We start from the raw sequence: 24,802 nt of genomic DNA, 5'->3' as shown, positions 1-24,802 counted from the left end.
CTGGCTTTCTTTAAAAGAGAGAGGAGTTTCTTTCCAGCTGAGTGGGAGCTGTGGCCATAGGAGAAGCCCCTCCAACAGCTGAAGCCCAGAGCTGGGGATGTGCGTGCCCCGTGCTGAGCCCCTGCATCAGGGTAGCCACTGCCTTGACCAATTCCCTTCCCTGGAAAGATCTCCACACTTTCAACTCCCTCATGAGCCCAGACATGATCCTCTAAAGGCAGAAACCCTGCACTACTGCTGCTACTCAGTGCTGAGCCTAGGTACCCACTCAGAGTCCTTAAGGCCGGGCCACAGGCCTCTGCTCCCACACACTGGGCACTGGCACAGTGACAGCTGTGGCAACAGGGAGCACAAACAAGCAAGCCTTTACCCGGGCAGGCAGATAGTGGTAGGAGGACACCCCAGGCCTCGCCCATTACATGGGGACAGGCACCCTCTTGCTTTGCCTGTCAGAATCACAGAAGAAAACGCAGTTATCATGATCTAGAACGTGCCAGCCCTTCTCCCTAACCAGCAGAGACCCAGTCAACTCATCATCAAGTGATTGCCAACAGCCCTCCTCCACCCTGGTGCCCACTTTGTCTGCATCCACTGAGGTCTCTTCCAGCCCGGAGGTGCTTTAGTTTGAGCGGGCCCTATCACCCCCTGCTGGAACTTTCAGGTACTACACCAACCTGCTCCCCTGATCCCTTCCCACCAGGCTTACCAGCTGCTCTCAGCCCTACCCACCCCACCAGCCAGCTTTCCCAGGCTGACAGTAGCACTTGACTATATGGGTCAAGCAATCACACGCCGAAAAGCAGCCTGGTTCTCAGTCCAGTTCTTGACAGAACTGGCTCCCCAAGTCCTTGCGCCTCACTCCTACCCTTGGCAGAGGCCCTCAGGCCCTCTCTGCAGCCCATGGCTCTGCCCTCGCCCGGCACACACAGAAGAGAGGGGCCAGGGCCCTAGGGCCCAGGAAGGAAGACAGAGAAGCTTTCAACTATTCAATCAGTTTAGTAAAGACAATTTTGCTCATACAAAACAAAAGTTTACAACAGTCTGAGTGCTGGACACACCGTCTGAGATGAGGGAGGCACAGCCGGTGCCCCCTCCACCTGCCCTGAGGGAGGGGCCGGTGAAGCACACCTGCTGCCCCTCTCCAGGCAGGGACCGGGCGTGGCTGCCTGTGCCACCCTTGGCAACCCTGGGGGAGGGCCTGGACACAGGAAGCAGAGTTGTTGAGGTGGCGGGGGGGTTGGGTAGGAGGGCTAAGTAAGGACCAGGAGGCAGAGTCGGAACATCTTTGGTGCGAAGAACGCTGCCCCCCCAGGCCACACAATGGAAATTTGAGGGAGGCCCATGGGGTCTGACTAGGGCTGACACCCCCTAGCTGAGGTGAGCCACAGGACACGGCTCAGCCACGCGCACCGACAGGAGCTGGCAGAGTATCTAAAATTTTCAGAAAACCAAGGATGGGCAACTGAAGGCAAGAAGGGACAGTAAAGAGGCTGCTGAGCAGATTGGGGTCGGGGGCAAGAGGGAAGACAGCACTGAGGAGGAAGAGAGGTTGGGGTGGGGGGGTCCAGTCTTCCTGACAACTGTGCCAGTGCCCGAGTCAGTCCTCTCTGACAGCCAGGACCTGGCTGACCTGGCTCTGTCTGCACAGGCCTCCCAGGCACTTTGGCAGGCTCAGTGTGAGCAGGGTGGGCCCCAAGAGGGAGGGCTGCTGAGCCATTGTAGGGCCCTGGTTCTACAAGTGCACGGTCCCAGGCACAGATGTGGGCACACACACACGCACGCACGGGCACACACATGTGCATAGCATGCTTACACAGGCACACACAAACATACACACTCGCTCACTCTCCCACATGCCCGCTGCACTGCTGACACCCAAGGCCTCCAAGCTCCCCCATGGATGGCCTTGAGCTTCTGGGACACCTGAGCCGGCAGGACGTCAGGCTGCAGTGGGGAAAAGGGGGGAGGGGGCAGGTGGGGCATCACCAGGCCCCTCCCTGTAACAGCTCCACAAATAACCCTTGAACAAACCCCAAACCTTCGCAGGATCCAAGAGGAAGGGGTCTGGTGGGGAGGCGGCGGAAGGGAAAGCACGATAAAAGAAATTTGATAAAAACTCTACATCAAATCTTGGGTAAAACTGCAGCAGGAGCGTGGCCGAGAGCCTCTTGCTCCCTTCCCGTGGCAGCCCCCAGCTCCCCGCTCCCTGGGGTGGCCGCAGCCAAAGGCAGAACTCAGCTGGCCACAGTGGCGTTACACTCCCAGGCTCCCACAGCCGGGAGGAGGCGCTGGCAGAGAGGACGGCCTGCATCTCTTCATTTAAAAAATACATCTGGTGGGCATTATTGCTTGTCCTCCAATGGGGGGGTGCCCCTCAGTGAGCCAGGGCTGCAGCTTCCAGGGCCCGCGCCTTCTTCCTCCTCTTCAGCAGCAGAGGGTTGGAAGCATCCTCGATCTTCTTGATCTTGATCTGCTCGTAGTCGACGCGCATCGTGGCCAAGGCACTGGTCATCTCCTCCTGGGGTTGGGTGCAAGTGACAGGAGTGTAGTGTGAAGAAGGGTCCAGAGAGAGAGAGGTGAAGGCAAGAGAGAGAGTGGGCTGGGGGGCGGGGGGAGGGAGACAGGCAGGCACCTGCTGGCAGAGAGCTCCCTGGTGCTTCCAAGGGCCTTCCGAGACCAGCAAGAAGGCACCGAGAGCGTGGGCCAGGACTCAGAAGACCTGGGCCTGCAGCAAGTGTCCCCCAACTCCTGCTGAGCCCCAGGGAGGCAGACAGGAAACAGGACCAGTGAGCCCAGCCAGGGCAGCAGCTCAGAGCCACCGCTCCCATTGTGACAGATACCCAAGGCCAGGGCACTGCACACCAGCACGGCCCTCACCTTGACGTCTTCCCACCGCTCCTTGTCCTCCTTTAGGACCCGGCTGGTGTGCAGAGGGGTCTGAGGGACCTTGGTTGATTGCTGAGAGGAAGAGCAGAGCGGTGAGTGAAAGCCTAGCGTGCGCAGGGTTCTGGCAGAGAGCCGGTGTGAGGGCCGAGCCCCTGGAGCCCAGCCCCCCAGCCAGCTCACCATGATCCAGGGGTGGTTCATGAATTCCGTGATGGTCATTCGCTGAGTGGGCTCCGTTTTTAGCAGGTTTCGGATAAGCATCTTCACTGTGGGGGGTGAGCAGGGCAGGGGACAGCTCAGGGGATGCTCTCTGGGGAAACCGGGGCCAAAGGGGCTGCACGGAGACAAGGACCCTAGGACCACTGCACCAGCCCCCATGTCCCTGTGGCCTGCACCTGTCTTAGGTCCTACACATGGAGTAGGTGAGAGCAGACCCACTAACACTTCCCACATGAGACACACACAACAAGTACACACATACCTATACACAGTATACACAGATACAAATATACCCACATGTACACACATATGCACACAGATACCAGGCGCACACACATGCCTACATGTGTACACACTGCACAAACATACCCACGCATACGCACAAATACATTCATGTACATATACACATACCCAAGTGTACACACATGCCTACACGTGTACACACTGTGCACACAGATGCAAGCATACCCACACATGCACACTTCTACACTCACGTGCATGCACTCACATTTACACATACCTTCACAGGACATACTGTACACGCACTTGCACACTCACATTCATGAGTGTGCACACACATACTTCCCTGGTCCTGAAAGGCTGGGCTCTTACCTTCCTCAGACACTTCCGACCACTCTGGGTTGGGAAATTCATACTGGCCCATCCGGATGCGCGTCTTCATGCCAGGAGATATGGCGAGGCCATGGTTGGAGTAGAAGGGGGGGTACCCACACAGCCTGTGTCGAGCAAACAGGAAAAGAGGGCTAAGGCAGCGGCTCAATGACACGGCACTCTGAGGAAGTAGGGACAGGGCCCCGATATCCCAGGGTCTAGACCACACACTGCCCCACTCAATCGCGAAGCCACACCCAGCCCTCCACCTTCAGACTCCACAGGGCACTAAGGAAACAGAAAATCTGTCCAAAAAGAAAGTGCTGATATCTATATCCTGTCCTGGACACCTGCAGGACCACCCCATATAACCCTCATGTAGCCCAGTACCCCCGCACACTTCGGCCCAGCCCGTGGGTATCCCTGCACACTCACAGCCCATGGGTATCCCACCCTCACACACTCACAGCCCGTGGGTATGCCACCCTCACACACTCACAGCCCAGCCCGTGGGCATCCCACCCCCACACACTCACAGCCCAGCACGTGGGCATCCCACCCCCACACACTCACAGCCCAGCACGTGGGTATCCCACCCCCACACACTCACAGCCCAGCCTGTGGGTATCCCACCCCCACACACTCACAGCCCAGCCCGTGGGCATCCCACCCCCACACACTCACAGCCCAGCACGTGGGTATCCCACCCCCACACACTCACAGCCCAGCCCGTGGGCATCCCACCCCCACACACTCACAGCCCAGCCCGTGGGTATCCCACCCCCACACACTCACAGCCCAGCCCGTGGGCATCCCACCCCCACACACTCACAGCCCAGCCCGTGGGTATCCCACCCCCACACACTCACAGCCCAGCCCGTGGGCATCCCACCCCCACACACTCACAGCCCAGCCCGTGGGCATCCCACCCCCACACACTCACAGCCCAGCACATGGGTATCCCACCCACACACACTCACAGCCCAGCCCGTGGGCATCCCACCCCCACACACTCACAGCCCAGCACGTGGGTATCCCACCCCCACACACTCACAGCCCAGCACGTGGGTATCCCACCCCCACACACTCACAGCCCAGCACGTGGGTATCCCACCCCCACACACTCACAGCCCAGCACGTGGGTGTCCCTGCACACTCACAGTATGTACATGATGACACCGAGGGACCACATGTCACAGGACTTGTCGTACTTCTCCGGACCCAGTACCTCAGGGGCTGCAAATTAAAGGTCAAGCTGAGTGGGCCTGGCAGTGCCCTGGCAACCCCTCCTGTGAATGATGCCACCACCTCTCCCACTCCCTAGCCTTCCAGATGGGAAGGCAGCTGGGGGAGGGGGATGGCAGTGGAAGGAGCAGAAGACCCTCCTCAGCAAGCAGCTCAGCTCTGCAGCCAGAGACTTTAAAAAAGCTTAATGGAGGGTCTGGCGTGGTAGCCAAGTGGCTAAAGTCCTAGCCTTGCACGTGTCAGGATCCCCTATCAGCGTCAGTTTATGTCCTGACTGCTCTACTTCTACCAGCTCCTTGCTTGTGACCTGGGAAAGCAGTCGAGGACGGCCCAAAACCTTGGGATCTTGCACCCTGCGTGGGAGACCCAAAAGAGCTCCTGGCTCCTGGTTTCAGATTGGCTCAGCTCCAGCCATTGCGGCTACTTGGGGAGTGAATCAGCAGACAAAAGATTTTTCTTTTGTAGATTTATCCTTTCTGTAAATCTGACTTTCCAATAAAAATTTTAAAATCTTTAAAAACACATCTTTAAAGATTAATTGATTCATTCATTCATTTTGTGAGAGATCTTCCATCTTCCCAGTTCATTCCCCAAACTGCTGCAACAGCTGGGGCTAGTCCAGGTCAAGGTCAGGAGCCAGCAGCCAGGGACTCTACCTGGGTCTCTCCCACATGCGTGGTGGGGGTCTCACTCCTTGGGCCATCTTCTACTCCTTCCCAGGTGTTTAGTAGGAACCTGAACCAACACTCTGATGAAAGATGCTGGTGTTGTAAGTAGGGGTTTGACCCACTGCACCACAGTGCTGACCCTAGGTTCTTAAAATGAATAAATGCTTCAATTGCCAGAGACGCTTTTGTGTCAGTCAGCCGAGGAGCCACACCAAACCTAGGTCCTGCTCTCCACTGGAAATCAGACAGGAATGGCAGCTTATCAGGGTTGGAGGGACACCCCGCCCAGCACCTGGGGCCTCTCAGCCCCAAGACTCCTAGTTCATTGGCAGCTTGGAGGCTAGCACCAGTGCCAGAGAGCCCTGAGGATCCATCCTGCCAGTTCGTGGCATCCTCTGTGACCTACACGGGAGGATCCCAGAAGGAGGGGCCAGGTGAAAAACAGGGTCTCCAGTTTCCACTTTACTTACCCACGTAGTAGGGTGTATAGCAAGGGGTGGTCAGGGAGTTGTGGCTCGTGGTTTCCTTGGCAAAGCCAAAGTCAGTGAGTTTCAGGATGGCATTAGGCCTTTTGGAGGTGTACAAGAGATTCTCGGGCTACGGGAAGAGACAGACAAATGACAGCCCTGCTGCAGCTGAGACAGGGTAATCAGAAATCCTGGGGGGGGCGGGGAAGGGTGGCCTTGCCCTCCCAACCCTCAGCCCAGGAACTGCCCAGTCAAGGCACCATGGGCTCGCTGTGAGCAGGTCCCCACTTTCCCAGAGCTCCTGGAATGCCGGGAGACAAGAGTTAACACCGAGTGCCAGTGACAGGTGCAGCAGGTGCCCTAGGACATAAGTGGTTGGCACAGGCTGAGCACACTGCCCAGAGAGGTCTTCCCTGTTGATGCAGAAGTTGCATGGGTAGGGAGCGACACACAGCCCCACGCTGCCCTCAGGACCACAAAGCCCCCAGACACAGGGTCTCAGGCCGCCAGCTCCCAGCCTACAGCCCCACAGCACCCACATGAACCAGTACCTTGACATCCCGATGGGCAATGTTGATTGAGTGCAAATACTGGATGGCTTCGCCGATGCTCTTCATGATTTCTGAGGCTTCTGTTGGGGGTGGAGGGAGGGCAGGAAAGGCATAGAGATAGCCTCACTTTGCTCCTGTGCACCCGGCACTCCAGAAACAAAGCAACCACTAGCCGTTCTGGTCCCATCTGCCACAGGAGCAGGCCCCTTCCCCACCTTGTCCCACATGCATCCTTTGTACCTCTTTCCGTGAATGCCTGGTCTCCCCGGTCCTGGATTCGGCTGAAGAGCTCTCCACCATCCAAACTGAGACAAAACCAAGGAAAGGTCTGGAGGACGCACCCCCCACCACTTTCCACTGACTGGGCTGTCCCCTGAGCGGGGTGCGATGCCAGGCTGGGCCAGGCACAGCACAGCAGCCACTTACCACTCCATGACAATCAGCAGGCACTTCCTCCCGGCATACAGATTCTCGTAGACATCCACAATGCGCACGATGTGTGGGCACTGCGAGGCCCGCCAGTGCAGCTCCACTTCCCTGCGGGCCTTGGGGCAGTCCTGGAGCATCTGCAAGACAAGCCCAAAGTGAGGGCACCATCTCCAGGGGGGACGCTGCACTGCCCCCACGTCAGGCTCCCTCAGCACTGTCCCAGCTCCTCCTGCTGCGGCCGGGAGGCCTTTGCAGCTGCCAGGTCTGTTCATCTGCTCTACCTCCAAGAGCTCTCAGGGGACCTTGCCAGCTCCACTGAATGCAGCGCTGAGACCAGGCCACCTGCTGGCCCTCTCTTTAGCCAAGGACAGGAAGTCTATTCCAGAAGGCAGATGGAGGATAGGTACTAGAAGACAGGCATTGAAGAGACAGAAGGGAGAACAAACAACACAATAATAGAAAGGGGCCTCAAGTGAGGGGTGACTCCAGGATCAGTAGCAAAACGTACTACCAGATCACTCAAATCCCACAGGTGCCATGAAGAGCCAAGCTCTTTCCACCATTGTGTCAACTCCATCCAACCAGCAGGGGGCGCACGGTCAACCAGGTGTCTTATTTTGAGAGGTAACCAGCTCCTAACCACCAGTTCGCCTCTGCCTACGTCAGCCAAGGCTGCAGTCAAGAGGAGCTGGGAACTTAGCCCAGGCATCCGCATGGGTAAGCAGGAGCCCAAGTGCTTCAGTCATCACCTGCTGCCTCTCAAAGCCTGCTAGGCAGGAAGCTGGGACAGCAGCCAGAACAGAGAATGCAGGAGCTCTCAGATCCCAACCTCTTGGCCATACGCTGGCCAGCACAAACAGTTATGCCTTGCGACCTGAACAAGTTACACAACTTGAATCTGCCTTCTCCCCCGAATCAGGTGTCTGGACCCTCAAGGGGCTCAATCTTGCCTTGTCCATGACAGCTTCATTGATCCCAGTTCCTTTGCTTGGGAGTGGCTTGGGAACAGGCCTAAGACCAAACCAACCAAGAACTTAGCAGGATGTCCACAGAGCAGTCTTAGAAAGAAACAACATCATGTCCCCTGCGTGTGGCAGCTGGGACCATGGCAATCGCCCTGGCCCACTAGAGTGGCTAATCAAGGCTAACTCAGTGCCCTGCGGAGGGTGGCCAGGTCTGACTTCCATCTAGATGCTGGTTGACACCCCCAAACATGCTTATGGCACCTCCTGGGAAGAGCACGAACCCTGCTTTGTTCCCACACTACTTTGTGCAAAGTTCTCACTGCCTACAGTCCAAAGCTCCTGATACACTCTGTGTGTGTGTATGTGTGGTTTATTTTATTTGTAAGGTATAGTGAGAGAGGGGGGAAGAAGCATCTACTGGTTCACTTCCCAAATGACTACAACAGTCAGGCTGAAGCCAGGAGTCAGGAACTCCATCGGGGTCTCCCATGTGGGTAACAAAGTGCAAGCACTTAGGCCATTCTGTGCTGCCTCCCTGGGACATTGGCAGGAAACTGGACCACAAATGCAAACCAGCCAGGATTCGAATCAGGCATTCCGAATGAGGACATAGGCATCCTAAGTGCAGCCTAACCCACTGTGCCCCAACACCGACCTTTTTTGTATGGCTGGGATAACAGCTTCTGCGACACAGGTCTTTCGTGTTAAATATTTCTGCAAAGCTCCTCACAGAGTGTCTCCTGCTCAACAACAGATACTGCTGTTTGCATCACGGAGTGCCTGCTACATGCAAGGCACAGGTACCAAAATAACCAGGACAACAGCTCCCACACTGGCCAGCCTTTCAGGACCCCAGACTGGCAGGCACAGTTACACCTTGATTTCAGGGGTCGAGAAAGAAACAGACAGGTATGTGGGAAGGAAACGGACAGGTACGTGGGAAAGCAGCAGGCAGTAGGAAGGCAAAGGACAGTGGGAAGGCATCCCGGCAGATGACGTAGCAGACTCAAGCACAGAGATGGAGTGGAGCGGGGCTGGGGCAGCAGGGGCGTCTAAGAGACCTACTGGGACATGCGGGATATGCAGTGAGCCTGGTCAGATGGTGGCCAGGAGGGTGCTGGGGTACAGAAGGCAGTGAAGGGAAGCTGGCCTGCCTTTACATAATGGCCCATGACACACGGGGTCTTTTCTCATCACACATCTGCTGGTTGACAGGTTAAGGAGCCTGAGTCTCGGGGATTCCACACACCCAAGGATCTATTTCCAGGAAGAAAGAAGAAGGCCTGGTAGACTCTGAAGCCTACGCCTTCCCACCATGCCACTGCTTTAGAGCCTGTGAGCTGATGCTCACCAACTGACTTTGCAGGAGCACGCTCCCCGAAACAGGAGGGCGGCTAAAGCTGCACTCTCTTACTGATTTATTTAAAAGCATGGAGACAGAAAAATTTTCCATCAGCCGATTCACTCTCCAAATGCCTGCAGCAGTCTAGGCTGGCTATGCTAAGGCCAGGAGCCAGGTATTCCATCACAGTCTCACTACGTGGGTGGCAGGAGCCCAAGCACTTGGACCAGCACCTTCCGCCTTCCCGGGCACATTAGCAGGGAGCCAGCTAGGAAGTATTAGAGCTGGGACACAAATCAGCACTCCAAGCTCTGCCACCACAGCCACCCTTCCAGGCACTTCCAACTTCCTTTATTAGTCCAGACCAGGGTAACGAACATTTACTTTTCCATGCTCTGAGAGAACAGGAGAGGCTCTGGGCAGCTTCATTTTACATAACTCAATTCAGCAAACATCTACTGAGCTCCTGCTATAGGACACACACTGTGTTCACTGGAATCCTGATATAAAAGCATACAGGCCAATGGGAAGGGAGGCAAACCCAGAAAATGCAGGTAGTCCAGGGAGATGCCAGGCTGAAAGGGCTTAAGGGGCCCAGGAGCCAGCTTTCAGAGCAGCTGTGGAAGGAGTGCTATCACCCCCTACTGGTACACAGCGACAGAGGCCCAGAGAGGAACACAGCAGGTCCGTCTGAGCCCACACCACGCCCTACGCAAGAGTGAGAGAACTGCCCAGGAGAGCACTGTGTGAGCAGCACAGCCACCACAGGACAGTGTTACCAGGTGTCCATCTGCAGCCTTGGGGCACCGTCATGTGAGAGTATGCCAAGGACCAACTCTAAGTGCAAGCCCTCCAGGACCCCAGGGCACACACTGCAAAGATGACCGTATGCCTTGGATGGGCTAGAGTGTGTAGCGTTAAGCCCAGGGGAAGTCTGCAGTCAGCAGGCCTGGGACCCCACTACACATCCACACAGGAGCCAACTGTCCCTGAGAGATAGACAGGCACGAGGGCTTGGGCTTTGAGATCCCACCCCTGCTGGCACCAGGAAGCCTGTGCAGAAAATGGTCCACGTGTCTCTACTGCTGGGTTTGACTTCATGAGCCACTGTCTGATCGATGTACCAAAGGGCACCACCCAGGGCTGGAGACCTAAGCCTTCTCACACCTAACAGGGACTGTATGCAGGTCTAGCCCCTCAGCAACAGAGTTAACTGGGAAGAGTAAGAATCATGCCTACTGGTGAGTGACGTGCATCCAGACACATATGTCTCAGGAATAAAAATCAACCAAGTAATGAAAGCAAAACCTTCTCACTGGTCGGGCAGGGCAAGCTGGCAGGTGCTCGAGCCAAGAAGAGTCACAGGCTCTGGTGAGGAAGACTGGAATGTGCTAATCTGGAGGACAGGATTAAGCAGGGCACACAGCCAGGGACCTGTCAGGAGCCACGAGCAGAGAGGCAGGGCAGCAGGTTCTCCCAGAGGCCTGGGGAGTCACATGGGAAAAGTCTCTGAGCTGGCCAGGGGCAGCAGAAACCCACAGGCCCAGGACTAGAGCTCTGACAGCCCAAGATCGAAGGAAGGAAAGGTCTTGCCGCTCACAAGCCACAGGAACGGCTGGGCGGGATGACAGTGACAGCCCATGTAAGACAGAGCCTGTTCCAGGTGCTGCCTCATCCCCCATAGCTTAGCTCGGCAACTCCTGCACCACAGGAAGGCTCACTGTGCAATCAGCAGGGCCCCCACCCCCTGCTAAGGGTGGCAGGTGCCAGGGACATGGCCACACATCCCACTGCCTCGGGAGGGGAGTGGCCTCAAATTGATGGCAGCGAGAGACATGGGAGCTGCTCAAACACACAGCTCTAAGCCTCCTTGTCCCTGCCAGAACCAAGAAAGGAGAAGACTCCCCGCCCAGGTGTGCTCAGCAGCTTTTCACCGTGCCAGCACCTGGGCATGCTGAGTCCTTAAACACAGCTCAGGCTGGCCGAGTCACAGACGAGGACAGCGCGAACCCAGAGCGTGCAGCTCTCATCACCCACAGGCTGGCAGAGGACATGACTGCAAAGGAACAATCCAAGCAGCACCCCAACCACAAGCCCAAGAAAGCCTCAGGTCCCCTCCTCTTGTTCCCTTAAGTCCTTACCACTTGGGGTTGCTGTCAGAAGAGCGAAGGCAAGCGCACGGTGTGCATGACTAAGAAGGGTGCCTGCTGTTGCTACTCTGCTCCCTGCTCTCCATGTGTTCGTCCCACTGGGTGAGCAGCTGGAATGTTGATCACACCTGCTTTGCTTCAGTGGTTATTAATAGATCCAAGTCCAGGCTGGGAGATCAGGACAGGGGGAGGAATAGGGCCGTGTCATGACATCCCTGAACTCCCCTTCCCCACCTCCCCTCAAAGCAGTCAGCTGGTGGCAGGGGTGTGCATGTAATAAAGGAAGGAAGATGCGGCCTCCCAAGACATACTGATCGCTGACTGGATGTCAGGAATGATGCCAATGCCTGGTTCAGCCACGCGGCAGGGGTCAGCACTTGGTCTGTGCTATTACACAAGCCTTCTCCTGAACTCGGGGACCACCAGGCAAGGGACACAGCAGCCCCTAAGGCAGGGGCTGGGGAGCGCAGTGGTGGTTGTAGCAAGTCCAGACCGAGGAGCCTCTGGTTACTGACAACCTCAGAAGATCAGCTCCCCTACCTCCTCCCGCCCACCTTGGCAGGACGCCGGAGATTCTATCACTGAGAAGGCTGAGTGCTGAGCAAGTCTTCTCGCCACAACCCCATCCCCACTGTCTATGGCTGAACCAGGGTCTGAACCCTCCTCTTGCTGCTCTGACAGCTCCCTTCCCAGGGCCAGGCAGGGAGCAGGGCACGGACCCCAGCAGCCAGAAACAGGCTGTGGGGAGTTGTGAGGGGCAAACCCTCCAAGGTCAGCATGTGATGTTAAGACACTAATCCAACAGAAAGTAGCTTTCAGAGCAAACTTACCCAGCAGTTAGCTAGCAATGACTAAAATCCTCAACGACAGGAAGCACTACTTTTTCCCAAAGTGAGAATCTGTAACGCCTATCAGATGATGGCTATCAGATGACCCTGCACACATAGCCAGGATGCTAACCACTCAGGAGTCTTCAGTAGGAAACGTGAAATCTGGGGACACAGGTGTCTGTTTCTTCCCACAGATAATCATGTCTTCAAAAAAGGAGAAATTCTCACCTATCAGTGCCCAACATGTGCCGGGTACATATTATATCCAGAACATACTGCTCTTCCAGGTCTCCTTCACAGCCCTACAGGAGGGCCAACTGCTGACAGTACTGTTCAGGTGTGGCAACCAAAGCCCAAGTCAACATTCAGACCCAAGGCAGACCCCAACTGCTAGGCTCTCCTCCCCACTATAAAGCAGCTCTAACAAGTAAATCCAGAGTTGAACTGGTCCCTCCCCAGTGCCTTCTGCCTCCAACCCCGCTCCCATATCAGGCCCAGCACCCAGCCTAGTACAGAACAGTCCAACCAACTTCCCTGAGACAGACCGGGTCTCAGTGCCAGTGGCTTGCATCTTCCCTGGGAGATGAGGTAGACACAGGTGGAAGGAAATCACACTATGCTCTCCATGGTGACTTGACGCTAGAATTCAAGCAGCCAGAGGAAAAATACCACAATCCCTGTAGTATCTGATATAGTTCTTAAAAACAAAAACACCAAATATTGATAAATCAAGAGTGACTCGGAAGGAAGGGGGTCAGGAACACTGCTCCTAGCCTACGCCATCTCCCTCAAGGTGACCCCAAACAGCTGCCAAAACAAATTTTAATTTGAACGGATAAATGCAATCTCATCTCCATCATCCTGGTTTAGTGGGACAAGATACAGCACACGGACATCCAAACAACGCATCTGTGCGGGGGAGGGAGCTGGCTGAGGGCACAGAGACAAAGAAGGAACCTGCAGACCAGGGGTAGTGTGCACGTCCATGCGCCCCACTCCCACCCTGTGCTTGAGTCCACCTGCCTGAGAACAGCTGCAGAGGGAGGGTGAAAAGAACCCAGCAGCAACCACTGTGCTTGTAACCCACAGGAGACTCTGTGGTCAGGGAAAGATGGGAGCCACTTTTTCCAATACCATCAACAAAAATGGCCCAGGATAAGACAGAGCTCAGGCCCCCAACACAAACAGGAAAGACCTCCGACAGACACAGCACCTGGAGCTAAAGGGAAAGGTAGGAACAGCCTTTTGCAACACCATCAGCAAAAATGGTCCAGGACCAGAAAGAGCTCAGGCCCCCAACACAAACAGGAAAGGCCTCCGACAGACACAGCACCTGGGGCTAAGAGCTGGGTGGGTGCCTGGTACAGTACGTGTTCTTTGATTCAAGACATTACTCTCACACAGCTGAAGACACAGGAAGGGAACTCATACTCCAAATTCTGACCAGGAAGGAAAAGCTAGTAAATTCTGTTTAAAAACAGGGCTCAGCAAAGCCACCTGCTCTACTTCCAGGCCAGTTCCCTGCTAATCAGCCTAGGAAAAGCAGCAGATGATAGCTCAAGTGCCTGGGCCTCTGCCACCTACGTTGGAGACCCAGATGAAGCTCCTGGCTCCGGCCTGGCCAGCTGTTGCAGCATTTGAGGAGTGAACCAGTAGATGGAAGGAATGTCTGTCTCTTGTCTCTCTCTCTCTCTCTCTCTCTCTCTCTCTCTCTCTCTCTCTCTGGTGGGAAGGGGACTCCTCCATCCCATACTAGAGCACCAGTTCAGGGTCAAGTCCTGACTGCTCCACTTCAAATCCAACTTCCTGCTGATATGCACAGGAAGGCAGTGAAGGATGGGCTGAGTGCCACTAGTACAAAAGACCCAGATGGACTTCTAGGTCAGGCTTCTGCCATGGGTGGAGTGAACCAGCAAATCAGCCAACAGAAGATATCTCTCTCTGCTTCTCTCCCTCTGTCATTCTTTCAAATAAATTCATCTTTTAAAAAAAAAAAAAAAAAAGCCATCCGGACAAAATCTCCTGCCAAGGAAAGAGGGAGGCACAATGCCAAAGCTTTTGGATAATATTTGCAGTTCTCATAAATGACCAACAATAAAGCTAGGACAGGCTGCTGAAATAGCACCCAACTGAACCCACTGGCCCCTGTAACTCACTCCTGAATCTCAGAAAAAGGCAGTGACATCACCAAGTAACCAAGCCTCCAAATAGAAACCTTGAAGCCTCTCTCTTGCTCTCTCCCTCTCTCCCCCTCCCTGTCTCTGTGTCTCTCTGGAACCATCAACTAGCAAAACCAATCCAATTTTGCCTCCAAAGAGAACTCCCAAATCAATCTTCCATTTTCTGGCCTCCTGCCTCTTGATGGGCCACAGCAACCACTGCCGTGCTACTAGAAGGTTTCTAGATGGGAGAGACGTTCCATCCCAACATGTCTTGGGCCACCTTCCAGAAAATCCATCTAAGCATGACAGTTTCTCCCTGAAACATCTCCACCGCGGAGTTGAAGTCTAGCAGTTCAGACTCCTGAGTCTGAGGAGTGCCTGGATCCAATTGCTAGCCCTGGCTCCCGACGACAACGTCTCACCAACATGATGCAGATTCTGGAGGCAGCCGTGACTGATGCAGTCATCAGGTTCCTGCCACCTGTCTGGAAGATCTGGGTTGTGTTCCTGACTCCTGGCTCCTGGCTCAGGTCCCAAGTAGTGGGTATTTGGGAGTGGGTACTCCTTTCTCTCCCTCTCAAACAAGTGAAAAGTATTATAGAATTTTTTTTCTTATTTCCAAAACATGGTCTTTCCTATCCCTTATCACATTATCTCTACTCTCCAAATGTCTTTCAGATACTTAAGCTACAGTCAACTCCACGACCTCCACCAGGCAGGCCCTTCATGACCTCACATCTTTGTGTGGGAACCGGAGATAGGACAGTGTGATTCCTCTGTGAGGTTCCCTGACTTTTTCAGGAAACCTCTAAAACTCTCCCCTAAAACTTTCATAAACTCCAACATCATGGCTACTTACAAGTTGGATCCTCCTCCCACCAAATACCACACACCCAAACCTGGCCAATCCATGGCACTTGGCAAACACACATTAGGGCTGGCATGTTGGCTAAACTAATCCTCCACCTGGCAACATCGGTATCCCATATGGACACCAGTTTGTGTCCTAGCTACTGCACTTCCCATTCAGTTCTCTGCAGGTGGCTTAGGAAAGCAGTCGAGAATGGCCCAAGGGTTCCCTGGGACCCTGAACCTGCATAGGAGACCCAGAAGAATCTCCTGGTTTCTGGCTTCAGTTGGGCTCAGCTCTGGCCACTGTGGCCATTTTGGGAGTGAACCAGTGGATGGAAAAATCTTTCTCTCTGTCCTTCCTTCTCTCTGTAAATCTGCCTTTCCAATAAAAATAAATAAATTTTTGAAAAAGGAAAAAAGGAAACACTCAAAAACAACTGCAGTTGGCCCACCCCAAAAAGAACACCTCTAGTGACAAACCAAGGGATGCTGTTCTTAGCAATGTTTGGCACTTTCCCATTAAACAGGTGAAAGACATGATCAACAGCGAGCTTATCAACCTTAAAATGACCAGAAAAAATAGGACAGTCGGTGTTAAATACTAGATCTTTAAAAGACTGAGAGAAGAAAACATGAGCCAAAGTGAGCCAGAAAATGTGTTACATTAAAGTTCAATCATCCACAGTAGCACAGGCTGAGACCTTATCTCAAGGCAGAAGCACAGGGCAGGAGTGAGAGCCAAGGCACTGAAGTGCCTTGTGGCCTGAAGCCAAGAGCCAGGTGGCCCAGTGTCTCAGTATCCGGGACACTCTTCCTCACCATCATGCACCTCCAGTGTCCCTTGTTAACACAGAGATAGTAACAGACCCTGTCTAATAAGATTGTTGTTTGGTTAATAATAATAATGTAGAGCACAGTGCAATGGCTCAATTGATTAACTGAACTGGAATCGCAAATGGGCACCAGTTTGTGTCCTGGCTGCTCCACTTCCTATCCAGCTCCCTGCTTGTAAAAACAGTGGAGGACGGCCTTTGGGACCTTGCACTCATGTGGAAAACCCAGAAGAAGCTCCTGGCTCTGGCTGCAGATTGGCTCAGCACAAGTCATTGTGGCCATTTGCGGAGTAAACCAGCTGATGGAAGATCTTTCTCTCTATCTGTCCTTCTCTTCATAAATCTGCCCTTCCAATGAAAATAAATATTTAATAATAATATAACTGCACTTAGAATTGTGCTTAATTCAATCAATTTTTTTGTTATGTGGTTTTATTCTTAAAAGCTGCTTCTAAGAAAAAGAAAGAGAAGAAATGATTACTGTGGCTAAAAGCAAAGGCACCGAAATTAGATTATTCCAGGCTCTAATGCCAGTTTTAGGCTCACCACCTGCCTGGCCTTAATCATTTGTTTCACTTCCTCAATCTCCATTTTCCCCATCTGTTAAATGGAGCTACTCAGAGTTTCTAAGGTGCTCCTTTCATCATGACATATTTCAAACTTTATAGAATAATGTGCAACTGTCCGAAAGAATGAGGTAGATGGGGCCTGGCACGGTAACCTAGAGGCTAAATTCCTCGCCTTGTAAGCACTGGCCTCCCATATGGGTGCTGGTTCTAATCCCGGACGCTCCACTTCCCACCCAGCTCCCTGCTTGTGGCCTGGGAAAGCAGTCAAGGATGGCCCAAAGTCTTGGGACCCTGCACCCATGTGGGAGACCCAGAAGAATCTCTTGGCTCCTGGCTTCGGATCGGTTCAGCTCCAGTCATTGCGGCCATTTGGGGATTTTGCCAGCAGATGAAAGATCTTCTCTGTCTCACCTCCTCTCTGTATATCTGTCTTTGCAATAAAAATAAATAAAACTTAAAAAAAAAAGGAGGCAGATGTAGAATGCTAAAATCAAAGTTCTTCAGATATTCTCCCACAAAAGAAAGCAAGCTGCAGTTTGATAACTACAGCCTGATCTGTTTTCATAAAGTGTTTGTAAGCAGCAAAGCAGACAGAGTTTAGCAAGCACTGTGCGGGGGTGGCTGTGTATTTGCCGGAGTGTTGTAAAAGCAGACAACCTTTGCTTTGTACAATCACATGGAACCCTGGAAACCATGCAGTGCAATCCTGATCAATATGCTCCTTCCAGGGCCTTTAAAACTGTCAGAACATTTTTTTAAAACATACTATCAAGTTATAATAAGGAAATGAAAAAACAGTAAAACTAATGTTGATTTGGCACAAGGCAATTTAACACAGAGATGTTGAGAATAAGTGTTCTGTCTCCTTGGAAAGCCAATCCAGAGGAGCATGAAGGAGGCTTGTCTTCCTGTTGTTTAACGCACACCACAAAGCGCACAGCTCTGAACCCTCACGAAGACCGCACTCCTCTCTGAATCCACTTCCTACATTTTATACCTCTGCACTTACAAAGTGTGAAACATCTTTAAGGACCTCAAACATGACTTTTTTCCCAGTGTCACTTCCTCTGAGACCCGGTCATCCTCTTGGTCAAAACCACTTCTGCACTGATGTCCACATGCTGCTGTGGCCGAGTCCCTGCTGCACACAGCCTCGGAAGTGGCAGGGCTAACATCCCTGTAGTCGGTCAGCTGGTCACTCTGGTGAGGATGAAGCCAAACTCCACTTTCAGCACTAACACTAACACCAACATAGTTCTCTGCTGGAGTTTCATCCTGATTAGCCAACTCCTTCTATCAACGGTCCATTTTGGAAATGCCATGCAAGTTTCCCAACACAACTGCTTTTCTGTCTGTAAGTGAGCTGAATGGCAGTAACCCATCACGACTGATCAGTTCCCACAATGAGCACCTGTCACGAACACAGTGCTTTGTAGACTGACAAGCTAACCTTCTAATCTGTATTCTGTGCAATTAGTCATGAGTTAATGCACCATGGTGACTGAAATTGAACCATGTTGTCAGGGGCATGGGATTATTTAATCCATGATAAGTGAAAATCCATGCATATTAGAAGTAGGAAAGCTGAGCTAAGTTAGCAGTGAACACACTTCCAGACAGCTGCATTATTTCAGTGCTTTCTCAATAACTATGTTCTATCCCTTAGAAACAGCTCTCAACGAGGGTAATTACTTGGCCAGGAACATCTGACAATATCCAAGGGGACTCTTTGCCACACTTGGAAAGAGGATGGATAGTTGTAGCCGGCAAATCTAGCAGGTGGCAGGGGTGGCCACCTAACGGAATGAACTGGGTAACAAGTCTCTTTGTCCGTCTCCCCACCCTTCTCTGTTACTCTGTCTTTAAAATAAACTAACAATCTTTAAAAAAAAAAAAAAACTGCTGCTTGGACCACCTGCATCTGACATCACAGTGCCCAGATTGGAGTCCGGCTTTCCTTCCTGCTAATGCCCCTGGCAGACAGCAGGTGATGGCTTCAATATCTGCATCCCTTCCCCTCAGGTAAGAGACATGGATTAAGTTCCTGGCACAGTTCTGGCTGTTAAAAGCACTTGGAGAGTAAAAAGGAAGATGAAAGATTAAATAAATAAATATTTAGAACAAGACAGGGATCCAGAGCCAACCACACTCCATTCTGGAACCCCCATCTAGGCCACATCTAGAACACAGGCTCAGTTATGGACAAAACACATTCCAAACAGAAAGTTAAACCCCCAGAGGTGGATCACGAGCATGTAACAGACCGAGAAACGGAGACCACGGGGCAGGTCAGGAACTGGGAGGCTGACAGTGAGGTGCCCTGAAGCAGCACCTGCGACAACAGGCCCTGGACGTTCCAGGGGCTGTCACCCAGCAGGAGCTGGAGTTTGCCTGTGCGGGTTCCCCAGGGAGCTACTGCACAACAGCAGCAGCCTTGGAAGGGAGTGAGCGCCCCCCTGGAGGGTGAGGCAGGGAGAGCCCATGGGCTCCCCAGCAGATCAGGACACCAGGGAAGGACCACTAACCATTACAGAGCAGGAGGAAAGGCCAGCACAGCGAGTTGGGTGGGAACAGAAGCTGGGACCCAGCAACCCGCTCCTAGGCATTTGCCAAGAGAAAGGAAGATGCCTTGTTCACAAAGATGCACAGGACAATGTCCATAATAGGTCTACTCATCCATCATAGCCCCAAACTGTCCATCAGCAGGAGAAAGAAGCAGCAAATTAGATCACATCGACAGTGGAGTACCTATCACTGGGCCTAACAAGAAAGGAATAGTGGCTATTATCCTAAATCAGAGCTCCAGTTTGGAACCTGGCTCCTCCACTTCAGATCCAGCTCCCTGCTAATGCACCTGTAAAAGCAGCAGCGATGACCAAGTGCTGCAGTCCCATCCAAAAGGGAGATGAGCATGCTATTCACGGCTCATGGTTTCAGCCTGCCTAGCCATCCCAGTGCATGCAAAGTGGATCATTCTTCCTGTGTCCCTCCCACTTCAGTCACTCTGCCCTTCAATACATAAATAAATCTTATAACTTAAAAAAGAGGGGGATGAGGTCTAGCGCAATAGATCAACTGGCTAATCCTCTACCTCCAAGAGCCAGGACCCTACATAGGCTCCAGTTTGTGTCCCAGCTGCTCCATTTCCCATCCTGCTCCCTGCTTGTAACCTGGGAAAGCACAAGATGACAGCCCAAAGCCTTGGAACCCTGCACCTGCATGGGAGTCCCAGAAGAAGCTCCTGACTCCTGGCTTCAGATCACCTCAGCTCTTGCTGTTGAGATCGTTTGGGGAGTGAACCAGCCGATGGAAGATCTTTCTGTCTCTCCTTTTCTCTGCAAATCTGCCTTTCCAATAAAAATAAATCTTTCCAAAAAAAATTTTTTAAATTTTAAACTAGCAAGCCCCCAGGTGACTGGACCCCACACAGGACCCACACTGATGATCCTGTTTGTGGCTGAGGCTTCCGAAGAGGCTAACTCACTCCTGAGGAACAGCCATAAATGCTGATGACTCTGAAGGGTTAGTGTGGGGGTGACCAGGAAGGAGGGCGAGAGAACTTCCCAGAGTGGTAATACTTTCTGTTCTAGATATTGATGGAGGGTTGGGCTGCACAGATGGAAGTATGAATCAAAACTCACCAAATGACACCTGAATATGTGTGTTTTTCACCTGATCTGTGAAACAGGTGCATGAACCAACATTGACCCCTAACATCTATGTAAGGTAGGCATATGCTTACTATGAAAGGCACCCCCAAAGTGTGATGGACCAGCAAACACAGGGAGCCTGAAAGAGACATGGCCATGCACGAAACATAACAGCAAATGCAGTCAAAGGTGACGCAGAATCTCAGTGGCTGGGCATGCGTGTGTTTACTGCACAATTCTCTCTGAAGCTGGCTGCCCACCTGACAGGCTCTGTAGTAAACAGCTGTGGGGAGAGGCATGTGACAGCCAGCAGGGGGCAGTGCAGGGGAAAGCAGAGATTGCAGGAGGTCAGGGGAGGACAGCGCAAGGGGAAGAAGAGGGCTGTCAAGGGCAGGATTGCAAAAGGCCAGGCTAACCTGGGAACCAGGCCTCAGCCAAGGGAGCACATGTGAGGCTGGTGCCCAGACCCTGCTGTCATAAGCTGGTTCCCGCGGGTCTGGTTCCATCACTGTATGACTGTGTGGTCAGAGTCAAGGCAGTGCCGGCAGGGCCTCACTGGAAGGAATCAGTGTGCAAGGAGGGGATCCCAGGATCCTGGCATGCTCCCCACAGTGACAGCTGCCGTGCTCTGCACACTTTTCCAGCCTGCAGGGGGGTGCAGTTACAGGCCCAGGGAAGCTGTCTGAACAGTCTCAAGGTGTGCTCAGAGCCAGGCTCCCTTACCTCTGTGTGCACTACCCACCTCATGGATGAGATGAGCAGACAGGAAAGCAGAGGCCCCTCCTCTGTATTCCTCTTCCCCACCCCAGTAGGGGTGCTCAAGGACACAGATCAGTAAGGAAGCCCATCCCGCCATGCCTCAGCCATCCTGGTTTCCAGGGCGACCAGGGAGTCTGGTCCTCCAGGCCTTTCAGAGGAGGGGCGACTGCTTCCAGGCTGGAAGCCATTCCCTCACAAACCAAAAGCTGCCTGCAGCAGGACCCACTTCTCACAACTCTCCATGGAGGGAGGTGCTGGAGTGGACAAGACCCACTCCTCTGGAAGCAGCCAGGCCCAGCCCTGGGGGTGAATCTGGGGTCTCCCATCATATAAGGACAGCAGGACACCTCATCTAGGTCCAGCTGTGTCAGGGAACGAAGGACCACAGCACAGCTGCAGAGCCTGGGTAGAGCACAGGTAGAGGCCCCGAGGAAGCAAAGGACCCCTATCCGCAGAGGTCAGCAAGCATTTCCTGATTACCAGGCTTGATGACCAGCATGCCGGGCAGGTAGGCCCACTCAGCCGCTCCCTCTCCCAGCCTTTTCTGTTCTCTCCTAGCACCAAGCTCAGGGAGTCCCCACTCCCCACAGTGCAAGGGGCCCCTCCAGGGAGCTACAGCTAGTCTGCGGGGTTTGAGGCTATTAGGCTTTCCAGAGATGCTGGAGCCCAAGGACCTCCAAACACAGTCCTAGTGGACAAAGCAGCTAAGCCTGTTTCAACCAGCAAAGCCTGGCCCACTCAACACCCTGTGAGGTGTAGGGGGATCTGATGAACAGAATCAGCCCCTACCCCTCCCTGTCCCTGTGCGAGACACCCCACGCCTCTGTGCTGTGGCTGGGTGGAGCCAGGGCTGTGGATACCCCACCCTCCTTCCTGTGGAGGACAGCCATCCCGCCTAGTTGAAAAAAATAAATGACTCAGAGATAGGAAGTCCTGGCCCTGAATGAATCACATAGGGCTCCGGACCCCAGGAGTGACTGATGCCCACCCCCCAGAACCACCTGCTTCCCCAGAAAGGGCTACCGCCTCCTGGCAGAGCCACGCCAGTGTCTCCGGGAATGCCAGAGGCCTGGGCTTCTGCCAAGGGAAGTCTCCCTGGCATTCCTGAGCGTCACCCAGGGGAGCCATCACTCCCAGGCAGTCACCTCCGGCCTGAACACCAGCCCAGCCAGGAGGCACCAGTTTTAAAATTCCACCTACCTGGGTGTAAGTCCATTTAATAAATCCAAATTCTCCTTAAATTCAAGCCAAGATGACTTGTCATGCACCCCCTCCGCCTCAAGGGGTGGGTAAGGCCCACCCTCCTGTGGGCAAAAAAACCTGCAGCACTTGCACCTTCCTGGGCAGCCCCATGGGTCCACACACCACCCCCCACAACAGAAAGAAAATGCAAAGAAATAAGGGCTCAGCATCACTCCCCTCTACTTCCAGACTTAGCCGGCAGCTGCCCCAGGTCAGCTGCCCTTCCTTTTCCCAAAGGGAGGCGCTCTCGGCAGCCTGGGCTCCAGCAGGGGTGCCTACAGTTGCTCATTCACCCCCACGCTGCAAACTGCCGCTTCCCAGGCATGACAGATGTAGCTGCTATTCAGTGTTTTCAAGCCAAGACAAAAGCTTCCCCAATAACACAAAGCCAACAAGGGACTGCAAACAGAACAACCTCAATAGGAACCACCTGCTGTCACGGGCCCTTCTCTGCCACCCGCCCCAGACATGGCATGCACCTTGCCCAGCCCTGTGTGGACTGAGTCACATGACTTTTTCCCTGCATCACTAGACAGTTCTCCCCAACACAGGGAGCCCATGTTGCCACTTCTCAAAAAGTACCCTCATGGAATGTTAGCAAAGGCTCCTGGATGTGTTAGAAGCATGAACATAAATAAAGTGAACAGTTCATTTACTGCAGAACTTCTCAGAGCCTTTAATACAGTCACACACACCGAGAACATTCCCTGATTTATGTTATCTCACGGCAAGTCCGCGCTGGCATCAGTGCAAGAAGAAACAGGCAGCCCCTTCTTCTAGGTCCCCTCTGGTCTCCCGGCTGGAGCTTCCTACCATTTGGAGCATGTAAGAGGCACTGCTCACACCTCCCCTCCATAAGCAGATCAGAGTGTGCACCCACACACTTCAGTTATTTTTGCTATTCAGGCCCAGAGGTGGTGAAGCTTCTACAAGGACCACCAGAAATCCACAACAGCACTGAACCCATGCATTAAGTCAAGGCAACCTTGGCTGTGGACTAATTGTGCTACATCACCAAAGACAAGGGGGCCTACCCAGATGGACTGACTCGCTTCATTCCCATATCAAGTCCTCCCAACCCAGACCTCCCTCTGCATCTGACTATGAGGATGCCAGGGTGCTGGTGACACTTAGTGTACACACCTGCAGTCAGGTAGAAGTCATCACCATCATACACTGGAAGAGCTCGGCCACCAGCTCCGCTGATTCAAGCAACAGAACCTGACAGCGGCAGGGAGGTTGAGCATGCCCGAACCACATGGGCTCCAGGCAGCTCTCACACATCCCTCGTCCTACCGTGAGCCAGAAAACACAGGGAGGAGCCTCTGAGTTACGACGCACTCACACATGCCATAAATCTTTTAACTTGCCCACAAAATCTAGATTTATTTACTTACTTACTTGAAAGGCAGGCAGAGAGATCCTTCATCCACTGGTTCATTCCCCAAATGCCCCCACTAGTTGGGACCGGGCCAAGCTGCAGCCAAGAGCCGGGAACTCCATCTGGGTCTCCCACATGAGTGCAGAAACCCAAGCACTTGAGCCATCACCTGCAGCCTTCCCTGCGTGTCAGCAGGGAGCTGGACTGAAGCAGAAGCAGAGGCAACACTACTCAGTGCCAGTGCTCCCACACAGGATGCAGGCAGCCCAAAGAGCAGCTGACCCCGCTGGGCTCCGGCATCTCCCCCTCCACTATTTTCATATTCAAACCACAAAGCTCAGATTTTCTCTTGGATCTGAAAGTAATGCTCACTCCCTGCCGCCTCCTCCACCAAAGGAAACTATTCCTCAGACAAACTCTAGGTTTTAACACTAAAACCCAGGTTCCCTGGATTGAACTTGTGGAAAAGGCACACACACACACACTTCTGCCCTAGCAGCCTCTTTGATTTCCTGGGCGGGCTTTTCCTCCCATCCAAGTACTAACCAGGTCCAGCCCTGCTTAGATCAGGTGCATTCAGGGTGGTATGGCCGTAGACTGGCCTTTTCCTTCATTCAGAATGAACCAGACCCTGCAGGGTGTCTCCCACTGGCCCCTCCAGTTGACAGAGGCGGTGCTTCTGGCCCCCATACAGACTTCACCAGAAAGCCCTGCCTCTTAAGTAGCCTCCCCAGTTCTGCAGCTGGGCACTGCTGCAGGTGGGCATGTTTCTCAAAACTGCTAGCGCAGGAGGCTGTGGTCGGGGACTGGCTGCCATCAAGGGGAATTCCTCATGCCCTACTGCTGTCCTGGTGGTCGCTCTCCCTCCTAACCCCAGGAGCATCACAAGACAGACCTTCCCATCACTGAACACAAAAGGCGTGCTCTGGCTTCCAAGGATAATTCCTACCCCACCTCCCCCTGCCTGCTGTTTCCCCCCATGTCTAATTA

The 24,802-nt window shown here is 53.4% G+C and overlaps 1 protein-coding gene across 1 annotated transcript in view; it reads right to left on the bottom strand.

Annotated features, from left to right (window-relative positions):
* Positions 1-980: 980 nt before the first annotated feature.
* Positions 981-24,802, bottom strand: part of MAPKAPK2 (MAPK activated protein kinase 2) — a 40,906-nt gene continuing 17,084 nt past the window's right edge. The window contains exons 2-10 of the mRNA XM_040985571.1: positions 7,075-7,214; positions 6,889-6,953; positions 6,649-6,728; positions 6,101-6,227; positions 4,878-4,953; positions 3,718-3,842; positions 3,067-3,152; positions 2,878-2,958; positions 981-2,518 (exon numbers count right to left, since the gene is read on the bottom strand). Of these exons, the coding sequence (XP_040841505.1) occupies positions 2,375-2,518; positions 2,878-2,958; positions 3,067-3,152; positions 3,718-3,842; positions 4,878-4,953; positions 6,101-6,227; positions 6,649-6,728; positions 6,889-6,953; positions 7,075-7,214 (924 nt within the window). The 3' untranslated portion in view covers positions 981-2,374. The remainder of the gene's footprint in view (positions 2,519-2,877; positions 2,959-3,066; positions 3,153-3,717; positions 3,843-4,877; positions 4,954-6,100; positions 6,228-6,648; positions 6,729-6,888; positions 6,954-7,074; positions 7,215-24,802) is intronic.

This window comes from Ochotona curzoniae, unplaced genomic scaffold, assembly GCF_017591425.1.
Source record: "Ochotona curzoniae isolate NIBS_2020 unplaced genomic scaffold, NIBS_Ocur_1.0 contig_430, whole genome shotgun sequence".
Classification (NCBI taxonomy): Eukaryota; Metazoa; Chordata; class Mammalia; order Lagomorpha; family Ochotonidae; genus Ochotona; species Ochotona curzoniae.
This window is presented reverse-complemented; position numbering and strand designations above follow the sequence as displayed.